The following is a 13,626-nucleotide window of genomic DNA, read 5'->3' as shown; positions in this document are numbered from 1 at the left end:
TGAACAAATATTCCGATTGTAATTGGAATATTTGGCTCCATGTAAACGTGGCAAATGACAGTGAAAGAGTTTATGAATCTTATACTTATGCATATGGCGGAAAACACTCAGGTGACTTGAAGTTCCGCTCTGAGACCCCCAATTTGGCCAACTTTCAAAACTGTCTGATACGCATGTGTGCTATATTGTTGAAAAGCTTAAAATCTCAATTTTCTGGGGGAAGAAAAATTTTGAACAGGAGGGCATTTAAATTTTAGTTATAATTTTTAAACAGCAAAACCCTATCGGGAGGTGGGAGCACGCGAGAGCAGAATTACAGACACCATGACTTTAACAAGATATTATCGCACACTTACCTTGTTTCGATCCAAAAACTCCATGTAGCATGTATCACTGAGTGTCAAGACACAGCAGTGAATGGCCACAGCTGGATTTTTTGGGGTATTTTAGGGGTGAAACATGGTAATATAACAAGGGTCACGATGCAGAAATCTCAGACATCAAGGAGTGGTCGAGATGTTCTTTTTCATATATTTACCCTTTTAAATGTTTTTTTTTTCTTTTCTTTGTTTGGCTCGATTATTTATCATCTAACATATTGGTGAAAATGCGACAGTAACTGTCATGCCACGTTGCTTCCTGTTTTATTTTGAAGGCTTCACCCTCTTCATAGTTGCGTACTTGCCCATCCTCTTGTCATCTAATTACCTATTGTTTCCACCTGTTCCCTATTACCTTGTGTGTATATAATGCCCGAGTTCCCCTAGTCTTGTACAGAAGTGTCTTTCTTCCAAGGTCAGTCACGTCAGCCTCTCGCCATAGTGATACTGAATCTTATCCTCCACTTGGAGCACTTTGTGTTTGAGCCTTTTTGATCTTAGCCATCTTGACTTTTTCCTCCATTTGGAGTGTATTTTGTTTTTGCCTTTCCTCCCTTTTGGAGTGCATTTTTGTTTGAACTGTGGTTGTGGTTGCCCTGACTTATTCCTCCGTTGGAGAGCTTTTTGTTTGTACTTTTTTCTCATCCCCGCATGTCAGCGGAAGAACCTCTGTTTTCAAAATAAAGGTTTTGCCTGAACCTCAGCAACTGAGTCCGCCTCATCGTCTCGGCCTGACAAGTAACAAAAGAAAATACAATTAAGGGATAGTTATGAGGTAGATATCCGTGACTTTTTTACAGACACCATTTTTTTCATTGTGACGTAATTTGTTTAAAAGTTTAAAACATGGGATTGAATTTTTTTTTTTTAAGTTTTTTTTTTTTTAATGGCATAGTAGACATCCATTAATGATTCTAAGCTATAAATGACAGACATTTTGAATAATAAACATAATGGATTTCCTCCGTTTTATGGCCGGCTTGAAACAAAAGCGGTTGCGTGACATCCGTAAACAGGTGTTTCCAGGGTCATACGGACAAATTAAAGATAGTTTCGGGGCTTAATGCGCCATGAATCTGCTCTGGCAGCGCATAGACATATTGTTCTATCAAACACAACAATTCTTTTGGCTTCAATTACAGCAGTTTATTTTAAAGAGGAGTGCAAGAGCAAAAACTGCTTTTTCAATCTTGTCTGTGTTTTCCGCCATATATAGTATTGAAAACTTTTAAATATTCTTGTCTCCAGTCATCTTTAGAAACAACTGTCGAGGCAATTCATTTGCACTGCTGACACCCGAGCCGAGCTGCTTTACATTGCTGTTGGTGTGTTACGCCGCTTTACACGGGAACACCGTGTAATCAATTTGGTCTTCGTCGTCCAGGTGCAGAGTGAACATCATGTAAAATGGCCGCGGGCTTATGACACACATCCTAGTGCTAATTTATGGACAGAGTGTTTCTTAATGGTTTTGAGCACTCAAAACAATTGAAAACACTAAGTGTACATTTTTTGTACAATACCCGATTTGGTTTAGATTACTGTACATGTATATTTGTCGCGTGAAATTGTTACACATACTTTCCTGGTGAGGCACGTGAATTGATTCTTCAATCATAGGCGGAGTTTGACTTTTTTTTTGGGGGGGGGGGTGCACAGCATGTTGATGACCCCGAAATGTAGTGTCAGCAATAACATTAACTTACAAAAATATTTAAAATAATAAGTTGACAAGTTGAGTGTTTTTTGTTTCCCATCATTCTTGAGGGGAATTCTAAATCAGGCTGCTCAGGCAATACTTTTCGCTAAGCTCGACTGAATATGGTACGCCCACCGGTGTCATGCCAATGTAGTTACCCCAGTCAAAAATTGTACCCCCTGGGCAGAGCCATATGGAGGTAGATTTGTGTCTTTAGTATTCAATCAACAAAAAAGTTGCTTCAATAAAAAATAAATAAATAAATAAAAATAAAGTGTTTGAATGCAAAAAAAAATTTAAACTCAAAAGAACTGCATGTGAAAGCTATTTTTCCTTGATTTTTTTTTTTTTTTTTTTTTTTTTTTTTGATTGAAGCAACTTTTTTGATTGAAGTAACGTTGATTTGTGTTTGGGCCACATTTTTGGCTGGGACATTTTTGTCTTTATTATTCAATCAAAAAATAAGTTGCTTTAAAAAATATACAAAAAGAAAAATCACTTCAATCAAAAAAAGAAAAAAATCAATCATAGAAAAAGTTTTTGAATGCATAAAAATATTTGAGATGGAAAAATTTGCATTTGAACACTTAATTTTTCATCGAAAAAGTGTGTTTGTGCCATAATATGGGTAGGACACTTGTGTCTAAATCATTCAATCACCAAAAAAGTTGCTTCAATCAAAAAAATATTTTCAATCCAAGAAAAAAATCATTTAAAAATAAAATTGCCCACTCTCAATTTTTTTTTTTTAAATTCTATGCAAAACAAATGACCGTCTAATGCGCTAGTCACATGATCTGTTCGAAAAACAATTTTTACCCATTATAGAATTTTTTTTTTTTGTTCATTTCTTTCATTTTTGTAGCAGTTTTATTGCTTTACAACTTTTATATATACAGTATAGGAAAGTCAATTACATGCAATGACACTTTTCGGCCACCAAGGGAGGCCTGGCCCCCCTGCCCTCTCTTAAAATCCGCTTATGTCTTCAATGTACTTTAGAAACGAGTTTTATATCAATCAAAGGCAGTTTTATTTTTCTGTGAACATTACTACGTCACATATTTTTGTTTCCTGTGAACATTCAAAGCAATGGCAACATTTGCATGCCGCCAATATTAGTAAGGTCAATACAATTTTTTTACACATTCATAATGATCCGTATACATGAGCTAGTCGTACCTGGTTGTAAGTATATCTGCATTTTCTTAAAGCCGAAAAGAAGAAGAATATGAGCAATTCAGGTTTGTGAACTTGTTTACTTGACCTTGCACACCGGGTTACTGTCGAAAACCTGATTTTGAAAGGGTCATTGGCTTATTCTAAACCCAGGCAATGTAGTTTTAGGTAAACTAAACCCGTTTACTACAATAATAATGATTTTCGAAGACAATTTGGATTTTACGCAAACACAACATCAGTCTTTGGAAGCCATCAAAGACAATTCAATTTTTAACATTAAAAGTTTAGAGACCAATATACTGCATTGACGGTGATTGTTCACTTCAAGTTACAATGGATTGAACGTCCATTGCTGTCAGTTGCAGCCAATGAGTTCATGTTCAATGTGTTTAGAAATCAAAGACACTTTCAAAGAAATCAAAGACATTTGTGCATGAATCAAAGACATTTTCGTCTGAACTTGAGACTTTAGTTTCTCCTCCTCAAATAGTTCTCTGAATGCAAGGATTCTTAAGTTTCCCATTCGCACAAGCGATTACTCCAGCCCACCCTTGGTGTGGACAACGCCCCTCCCCCGTGTCCTCACTGTCACCATCCTTGCCCTCGTCACAAGTGCGCAATCACTTGGGCTTGGGGGGCTCAGAGTGGCGAGCAGGTGGTCCCCGCAGAACTTATAAAAGGAGGCGACGGGAGTACGGAGGCTCCGAAGATGCGATGACACTGACAACGATGATGATGGAGCGCACTTTTCGGCAGCGGCTCTTCTTGCTCCTGAGCTTATGTGTCCTCAAGGGAGACTGCAGATATATCGAGGTAGGACAAGCTTCACTTATCTTCACGTAAATAAAATCTAATCTTCTCTACCGTACAGGATAACGACGTGCTAAAGGATGAATTCCACTCCTTCTTCAACCCTGAGCTGCGCAGGGATACGCCAAAGGAGTTGATCGTCTACCGACGACCGCTGCGTGAGTTTAGTTTTCACTTTTGATTGATTCTGATGATTGACTGATAATCATGGCAACTTCGGACGAACCGGATTAATGTGTTTTGGAAAACAAGAAAGTCTCCAAAGAGCTGGTAATCATGCTTTTAAATATTTATAATTATGTGTCTTTGATGAAACCTACAAAATATTTTTGGGGTCATAAAAACATACTAGGATTTTTTTTTTTTAAACAGGCTTGTATTGAATTAACCATTTTTTAAAATAAACACTTAGTCTCAATAGAGTTAGTCATCGTGCTTTTGAATGTTTATAATTATGTGTCTTTGATAAAAACCTACATCTTTTTGTGGTCATAAAAACAAGTCTTTGAATAAAAAAAAAAAAAAACCACTAACGTGTCTTTGATAAAAACCTACATCTTTTGCCGTCAAAAAAATAAGTCTTTGAAAAAAAAAAAACAGTAATGTGTCTTTGATAAAAACCTACATCTTTTTGTGGTCATAAAAACAAGTCTTTGAAAAAAAAAAACCACTAACGTGTCTTTGATAAAAACCTACATGTTTTTGCGGTCATAAAAAGAAGTCTTTGAAAAAAAAAAAAACACTAACGTGTCTTTGATTAAAACCTACATCTTTTTGTGGTCATAAAAACAAGTCTTTGGGAAAAAAAACTAGTTTTTTTTGTTTTTTTTTTTAATAAAATGATTGTATTGAATTAACCTGTTTTTTCATACACTGAGTCTCCAAAGAGCTGGCCATTGTGCTTTTAAATATTTATAAGTATGTGTCTTTGATAAAATTTACAACATGTGTTTGTGGTCGTAAAAACAAGTGTTTGAGAAAAAAAAAGATATTTATTTAAAACAAAGCTTGTATTGAATGAAGCAGTTTTTTTGACTGAGTTTAATACTCAGTTCAGTCAAAACAATTGACTGTAATATATAGATACTTTATATATATTTACAAACCAAGCTAAATTGATAACCTAACAATTCTTGATCTATTCTTTTTAAAGCCATTAATTATTGACTTTCAAACGCAGGCAATTTAAAACCGTGGAAAACATTTTAGTCGTCAATAAACCGATTACCAGCAAAGAGCTGGATGAAGTAGCTGAGCTGCAGCTGCGACCTGACCCCGGATAAGCAGAAGATGGATAAACCGATTACATTATATTGTTGTACAATGTCCAGCATAAAAAACCCACAACTTTTTAGTCTTCGAAAAACATTTTTATAATCGTTTGAGCGTTTTCATAGTTTTCAGCGGTTTTGCACCGATACTAGCATCAGTAACGATAGGGCACAACAAAGGCGCCATCGGTGTTGAGATTGCCCTACCCAAGATGGCCGCCAGCTTCACATACCGTCGTTAAAAGAAGAGGCTTCCTCCTGGAGTGATAGCCATGCACACCAATTTGATGTAGAGTGCGGCGTATGGTCTGAGCACTAACAGGCTGACGCCCCACCTCTTCAATCTCTGCAGCAATGCTGACAGCCCTCCTGTAACGAGTCACATGATATTTTGGAGGGAAAATGACAAGCAGTACTCAATTTGGACATTTAGGGATGTACGTAGTTCCCATGCGGTGTACTCACTTTTGTTGCCAGGGGTTTAGATATTAATGGGTATATTTTGAGGGGAAAATAAATTAACTCTACCATCTAAGCTGCACACAGACTACTTTTCATTGTGTCAAAGTGTCATTTTGTCAGTGTTGTCCCATGAAAAGATATACTTAAGTATCTGCAGAAATCTGAGGGGTGTACTCACTTTTGTGATACACTGTACATGCATCGAGCAAGAGGGACAAACGCGAGTTTGACCCCCTTAGCAACAGTTGCTAACGTCATGAATATTAATGAGCAAATATGACGTATTACGTGCAGCATGCTAGTGGAATCATTTAATATACCTAACCTAACAGTTAATACCGGTAACGAATTAGATCAGGGCTATCCAGCCTGATCATTTGATTGTTAAAGCAGGGAGACAACAAGGGAAAACAACCTGGATAGTGGCTCTCGAGAAACGGACTTGCAGACCTCTAAATTAGATTATATAACATAATGCAAAAAAAAAAAAAAAAAAAAAACATACGAAAATGTGGAACCTAACCTTTCGAGTGATGTACTATAGCGAAAGTAATACCAACAATATGCCAATAGAAGAGCAGGATCGTGGTACTGAGCATGATGGGAAAGATTCTTACCAGGAGGAGAGAACGATCATGCTACTGAGCATGATGGGAAAGATTGTTATCAATAGGAGAGCAGGAATATGTTACTGAGCATAATTGGAAAGATTCTTATCAATAGGAGAGAAAAATCATGGTGCTGAGCATGATGGGAAATATTCTGACGAATAGGCCAGCAGGACCTTATGGCTAGTTTATGGTTCCATTTTTAAATTTACATTACGTATTATCTTTCGTATGATGAGTAATCGCTGAAAAATCTCACCCTTTTCGTGAAATGAACTTCTCGTGTACCGTAATGGCCCAAATATAAGACGGCCCTGATTATAACACGACCCCCTCTTTTTCAAGACTCAAGTTTGAAAAAAAGACTTTTTGAACACCAAATTAATTTTGATACAGAAAATAATTACAGTACATCTGAAACAAATGATTACAACAATATATTTGAGAGGAAAATCATGTTATTTTGCCTCATTCAAATCTTGATATCTGAACATTTAAATATGTAAACTAAAGTGCAATCACATTCATAAATGAATGGCTTCTGGTTTTTGAAATGTAAATAAACCAATCTATTGTGATAAAACAACAAAATTGCAATAACTGCATTAACCATCAAAGTGAAGTCTAACTGTAACTGTAGTCTTCAAACAACTCTGAATAAAGAAAAACATTGCAATTAAATAATGCAAACTGGTTAAACTTGAGAGGAGCTGAGATCTGTCATGACAGAACATCGCTGCAATGATATCAGGCACCATCTAGCGTCGTGAATGGGTTTAATGTCTAGACCACGAATATAAGACGACCCCCACTTTTTCAGTCTTATTTCAATCCAAAAAACACAGTTTTATATTCGAGCCAATACGGTACTAAAGCGTTCGTATCTCGAAGTACCACTGTACTCTTTTTAAGGCTTTATTCTAATGAGTCAATCTACTTAATGGGATTGCAGTTCTCTTGGTCAAAGAACCTTTATTGTATTGATCATACTCTATGTGCGTACCTCAGGTTGCGTGGACATGGTGGCGGTGGAGGGTCGTTTCACCTTCACGGCCGAGCTCCCCCAGCTCAACTGCGCTGCCTTCTTCATGGCCGAACCCGACGAGGTGGTCAGCGTGGAGTACGACAGCGTGGACATCGACTGCCGGGCGGGAGATTTCATCACGGTGTTTGACGGCTGGGTGATGAAGGGCGAGAAGTTTCCCAGCTCGCAGGACCATCCGCTACCTTCGCGCGAGCGCTACGTCGACTACTGCGATTCCGCCAATTCTGACAGGATAAGCGTGCGTTCCTCACAGAACGTGGCTATGATCTTCTTCCGCGTGCACAATGCCGGCAGCAGCTTCACCGTCACATTCAGGAAGCTGTCCAATCCTTTCCGTGAGTATGTTGCTTATGTGCTGAGGTGTTTTTCTAATTCCCCACTGTGCTACCCCACCCATAAGAGCATAGTTGGGAGTTTTTTCTTCTCTGCTCCACCTGTTCTCAAGAAATCGGGTCATTTTCAGTTATCCACACTTTATCCTTCCCCTGTATGTTTCACTGTCTTTTAATTTTGATTATGTTGAGTGTCTAACTTTAAAGGGACTACGCAGGCTTTTTAGAGTTAATATAAGGTACTTTTCTACTCCATGCATGTTCAACCAATACCCTGATGAGTACACAGAGCCCTGACGTTTGAACTGAAACAGCCCCAAAAAGCCCTTGACCACCCTGGGCAAAGACACACCTGTTTCACCTAGCCGCCACCTAGTCTCAAGTTGGCAAAAATACTTTTTTAACCCACTTAAGACTTTCTAACTAACTAATTTGATGGGCCAAATATTCTCATGCAAGTATGCACGCCATGCACGAGCTGAAGTTACTAGATAGTTGTATCGAGTTCATTTTGTCAACACTTATGGATTAGTTGATTTTTTCTTTTATCCCAGACAATTGTTTTAGGTTGTTCGGCGACTCCTTTCGCCTCATCAGAGAGTCACTGGTGTTGGTGTGACGCGTCTTTATTAGCTGATAGATGAAGGCATGACTCACCTGTCAGATTTGACAGGCAAGTCACGCCCTCTACTGACCATTCACTCTTCCAGGATGCTGGTACCGGTAGTAGAGAGCATGTAAGCCCCCTCGTCCCTGCTGATGGTCATTGGGCCCTGCTTGCAGATCTCAATGGCCTCCCTGATCCAGCGCTGATGTTTGTTTTCTTCGGTGCGGATGACTCTGGCCTTTTCTCAGTCCATAATGTTTTTGCAGTGATCGGTGATGGCTGACTTGTGATGTTCCTGTTGTGCTTGTTCTTGTATTGCCCTTGTTTGTCTTATTGCTGTCTCCTTCTCACAGTGACTACAGTTGTCCAATAATGACTTTTTAACCGATATCCCGATATTGTCCAACTACAAAAATCCGATACCGATATCAAACTGATACCAATATATGCAGTTGTGGACTCAAAGCAACACTAGGAAACTTTAAGTTTTGGTTGATTTTAGCGGCGCAGGTGGACAAAAGCCATAGTGTTTTGCCTTAAGGAAGACTGCATTTCACTTAAGGACCAGTGCAGTGTTGTAAAATCCTGATCTCCTGGTCTCCTGCAGTTGGATTGGATGACAGTTTTGTTTCCAGCAGCTGTGTGAAGGATGAATAGTGATGAGGTAATGAATTCAGTTATGGCTAAACAATATAATATGACAATGTTGAAAATAAGAAACATTTGATTTTGTACCGTATTACAAACGCCGCCCCCCAAATCACCTGAAGTTGCCACCGAGTTCTCACGCCAGCGAGTGAAAGCCGGGCCATTGTTTATTCTCGAGTGTCCTTTTATTTTTGGTCTCCTCGGACAAAATATTTCATCTCTTTTGTTGCTCTTGCTGCTTGGGATGAAGATCAGCGCCTCCAAATCCGAGACTGAGGAGTTCAAGTATCTTGCGGTTTTGTTCTTGAGTGAGGGAAGGAGGGAGCAGGTGATCGAAGGACGGATCGGTGCAGCGTCCGCAGTGATGCGGACTCTGCACCGGTCGGTTGTGGTAAAGGAGCTGAGCTGAAAGGGGAAGCTCTCGATTTACCAGTCAATCTATGTTCCCCCCCTGACCTATGGTCACGAGCTGTGGGCCGTGACCTAAAGAACAGGATCCCGGATACAAGTAGCTGAAATGAGTTTCCTTCGCAGTGTGGCCAGGATCTCCCTTAGAGAAAGGGTGAGAAGCTCGGTCATCTGGGAGGGACTCGGTGTCGATATTATTCCTCTACGTTGAGGGGAGCCAGTTGAGGTGGCTTGGGCATCTGGTTCGGATGCCTCCTGGACGCCTCTCTAGAGAGGTGTTTTGGGCATGTCACACTGGCGGGAGGCCCCGGGCATGACCCAGAACACACTGGAGAGATGTCTCTTGGTTGGGCCTGTGAACGCCTTGGGATCCTGCCGGAGGAGCTGGTTGAAGTGGCTGGGGAAAGGGAAGTTTGGGCTTCCCTGCTAAAGCTGATGCCTCCGCAGCCCAACCCCAGACTAAGCGGTAGATAGTGGATGGATGGATGAAAAGTTCCCTGGTGTCGCTTTACCATATTATGATTAATTTTATTGTGAGGTATTTAATATATGACATTGCATGTTATAAATTGTTCATCAGTTCTTTAAAAACGTGTGAGCAGTTAGCATTTTTCAATTTGTGTAGTAAAATAATTTAACATAAAAAAATGCTTCGATTTAACATTTTCAATCGTATACACATACCGTATTTAAAAACGATATTTTAACATATAGGATCGTAGCATGATGTGCTCATGATTTAGATAAGTTTCCGTTTTATCGACTGGAATTTGTCCGCATATATTATTGGCCGGGTTACACTTGTTAAGTATTTAAAGCAGTTCAGTGTATTAAGTGGGTGATGAGTGTTTAGCGAGAAGAGAACAGATTTTTTTTTTTTTTTTTTTAAATATGCTGAAATGTTAAAAGAATGGTTTACATTCAAATTTTTACATTCAATTGGAAATGTTTCTGTCAGGCAGAGACGACGAGGCGGACTCAGTTGCGGAGGTTCAGGCAAAAACTTTCTTTTGAAAACAGAGGTTCTTCCGCTGACATGCGGGGATGAGAAAAGGTACAAACAAAAAGCGCTCCAACGGAGGAATAAGTCAGGGCAACCACAATCAAACGTTCAAACAAAAATGCACTCTAAAAGGGAGGAAAGACAAAATCACAAACCGCTCCAAACGGAGGAAAAAGTCAAGATGGCCAGGATCAAAAACGTTCAAACACAAAGCGCTCCAAATGGAGGATAATATTCAGTATAACTATGATAGGCTATGGCGAGAGGCTGACGTGACTGACCTTGGAAGAAAGACACTTCTGCACAAGACAAGGTGAACTAGGGCATTATATACACACATGGTAATGGGGAACAAGAGGAAACAATAGGTGATTAGATGACAAGAGGAAGGGCAAGTACGCGACTATAAAGAGGGTGAAGCCTTCACAATAAAACAGGAAGCGACGTGGCATGACAGTTTCGCCAACAAAATTATCAAAAACCTAAACATTTGGTTTTGTATTTCGGATTGCTTTAAGGTGAAACGTGACTATGTGATATGTGCATAATACCGTATTAAATCTATCGTAAACCCTTGGGATCGATTTGTTTCAGTGCAGACTAATATTGGCAAATATTGTTGTGCAAAGAATCAATATTCTATCGATTTAAACCCTTTACTTTGAGTCAGTGGCGTTGTTAGGCCTATTTTAGGGGGGTGATGTTTTTAAGCCCCCCTAAAAAAATTTTTTTTTAAAATAAAAATGCTGACATATTAAGTTGTCATATTATAGTTTAAATAAATAATCATAGAACCTGTCATTATTAACCTAAATATGATCATAAATAAAGTCTCTTTTTTTTTTTTTTTTTACTAAATATTAGACATCAATTAATGATTCTAAGCTAACAATGATAGACATTTCAAAAGAAATATATAATTACTTACCTTCATTTTATGGCTGGGTTGAAACAAAAGCTGTTGCGCTGTGTCTGTAAACGAGGGTCTCCAGGGTAAAACGGACAAACTAAAAATAGTTCGGGGCTTAATGCGGCATGAAACTGCTATGGCAGCATATAGACACATTGTTCTATCAAACACAACACTTCTTTTGGCTTCAAACACAACAGTTAACTTTAAAGAGGGGTGTAAGGGCAGAAACTTCTTTTTCAGCCTTGTCTGTTTTCCACTATATAGCTGTATGTGTACATCCAAATTATCAGTCAATGATAGCTGTTTGTGCTTGTACGCTACGTTCACTTGCATCCTGTGTAACTTCTGGGGACTAACCCCCCGTTCTTAAAACCTAGTGACGCCCCTGCTTTGAGTTTTACTACGGCAAAAACAATTGAAGTGTCGCATTTACCTGGTTGCAGCCTGCAATGTCATCTCGCAGTCACCAGAGGGCAGTTTCACTATGGTGAGTCCACAGCAGCACAGGAACTGCAGCTTCTCCATCATCTACCCGGTTGAGGTGGACATCTCGGAATTCTCCTCCTTTGGTCTCCGTGGCAACTTCCCCAAGGTAAGCAAAATGAAATACGATCCAGGTATTTGGCTCATTCACTGCCATTGACGGCCATAGATGTCCAATTCACTTGAACGGTTCTAGGTTAGACTTTTATCAGCAGGGGAAAATAGACCTTTTACTGTTTTAGTATGATTTGTTTGGATTAAAACGTTGACTACACCCACATCTAGTGGTCCACTTCGGGGTGCGCGGCTGATTCTGAGGACATGGTGCAGCTGCTGGGAGGAAATGGCCTTGACACGTCTAAGATGTTTCCTCTCAAAGAGCTCTGCAGTTCCTCTGCTAGACCCGGTGAGAACAATATTATTCGTAAAAAAACAAAAAAATTACCGAGGCATGGGCTCTAATTCTATTTTTTTCTCTCTCAGGCCACACGAAGGTAGGCTGCGACAACACGGTGGTGCGCATGTTGTCCAGCGGCCGCTACGTCAACAAAGTGTCCTTCAGCTACCGCTTGCTGGACAGCCATGAGCTGCAGACGCTCAGAGTCAACAACGTGGAGGATTTCTGCTTCGCCAACTGATTTCACGCGTCTTGACAACTCAAAGACCAAGCGTGAACAGGAAGGTCATTGAAAACGAGCTGTGTGTGACGCAAAATACTGTTAAGGTTTTTTTTGTTTGTTGAATAAAGTTGTCATCGCTGCCTTTGTCGTGACTATCATTCTTGTGATGAACGATGCTATTTATTGGCTGAATGGGGCATTTTTAACTCATTGGCTCTCATTGACGGTGATAAACATCCAAGGAGGGCTGCTCAGTGGCGCCTCCAGAAATTTTTAGTAGGGGTGGCCAGATGGGGCCACTTAAAATCTTGGGGTGGCCAAAACTAAAAGCCATAATTTCAGGTTTTCATTATATTATTGTAGTAAAAAGGTCAGGGGAAAACTATCGGAAAGACTTAAGGACACGGCTACTAATATACTGTACTTTGGTGTATTGTGAAATATTTGATGTTACTAATGATTTAATGTGCATAGTCCATAACTGTCCAGTCAACATTTTGAGTTCCACAACAATTCCGTTTTATTGTGTTATGTATGTATTAGGCATAAGGTGTACATCTAACTAGGGCTGTCAAACGATTAAACGTTTTTTTAATCGAGTTAATAACGGCTTAAAATTTAATTAATTGTAATTAATCGCAATTCAAACCATTTCTAAAATATGTCATATTTTTCTGCAAATTATTGTTGGAATGGAAAGACAAGACGGATACATACATTCAACATACTGTACATAAGTACTGCATTTGTTTATTATAACAATAAATCCACAAGATGACATTTATTGACATTCTTTCTGTGAAAGGGATCCACGGATAGAAAGACTTGTAATTCTTAAAGGATAAATATGAGTTTGTATATTGTGACTAAATATTGCCATTTAGTGTATTTGTTGAGCTTTCAGTAAATGATACTGTAGCGACTTAACTGTTCTGCCCAAATGCATGATGGGAAGTGGTGCAACCATGACTGTGTGTAGTTGCTGCAAATGCTAAATCTTCTCTGTGTTGGGTACACTACAGGGTCACTTCCCACAATATTTATAGCTGCTGTGGGAGAGATGAAAAAGCTTTTGCCAATTAAAAGCACGGCCCCAATGAATGCTTGTATCTACTCTACTCGGCCTCTTATCTCTGTATATAAGTAAAACGGCGC

The 13,626-nt window shown here is 39.3% G+C and overlaps 1 protein-coding gene across 2 annotated transcripts; it reads left to right on the top strand.

Annotated features, from left to right (window-relative positions):
- The first annotated feature begins 3,214 nt into the window (after positions 1-3,214).
- Positions 3,215-13,071, top strand: LOC130905315 (corticotropin-releasing factor-binding protein-like). 2 transcript variants are annotated; one of them, XM_057818602.1, is made up of 7 exons: positions 3,215-3,323; positions 3,752-4,074; positions 4,133-4,229; positions 7,421-7,792; positions 11,812-11,960; positions 12,137-12,257; positions 12,335-13,071. In XM_057818602.1, the coding sequence occupies exons 2-7, from the start codon at positions 3,760-3,762 to the stop codon at positions 12,487-12,489; spliced, it is 1,209 nt and encodes a 402-aa protein (XP_057674585.1). In that variant the 5' UTR covers positions 3,215-3,323; positions 3,752-3,759; the 3' UTR covers positions 12,490-13,071. The 2 variants fall into 2 exon arrangements, with proteins under 2 accessions (XP_057674585.1, XP_057674586.1); XM_057818603.1 differs by lacking the exon at positions 3,215-3,323 and having other exon boundaries at positions 3,655-4,074.
- The last annotated feature ends 555 nt before the right edge of the window (positions 13,072-13,626 follow it).

Source organism: Corythoichthys intestinalis, chromosome 17, assembly GCF_030265065.1.
Source record: "Corythoichthys intestinalis isolate RoL2023-P3 chromosome 17, ASM3026506v1, whole genome shotgun sequence".
Classification (NCBI taxonomy): Eukaryota; Metazoa; Chordata; class Actinopteri; order Syngnathiformes; family Syngnathidae; genus Corythoichthys; species Corythoichthys intestinalis.
Note: the sequence above shows the minus strand (reverse complement) of the source record. Positions and strands in the feature narration are given on the sequence as shown.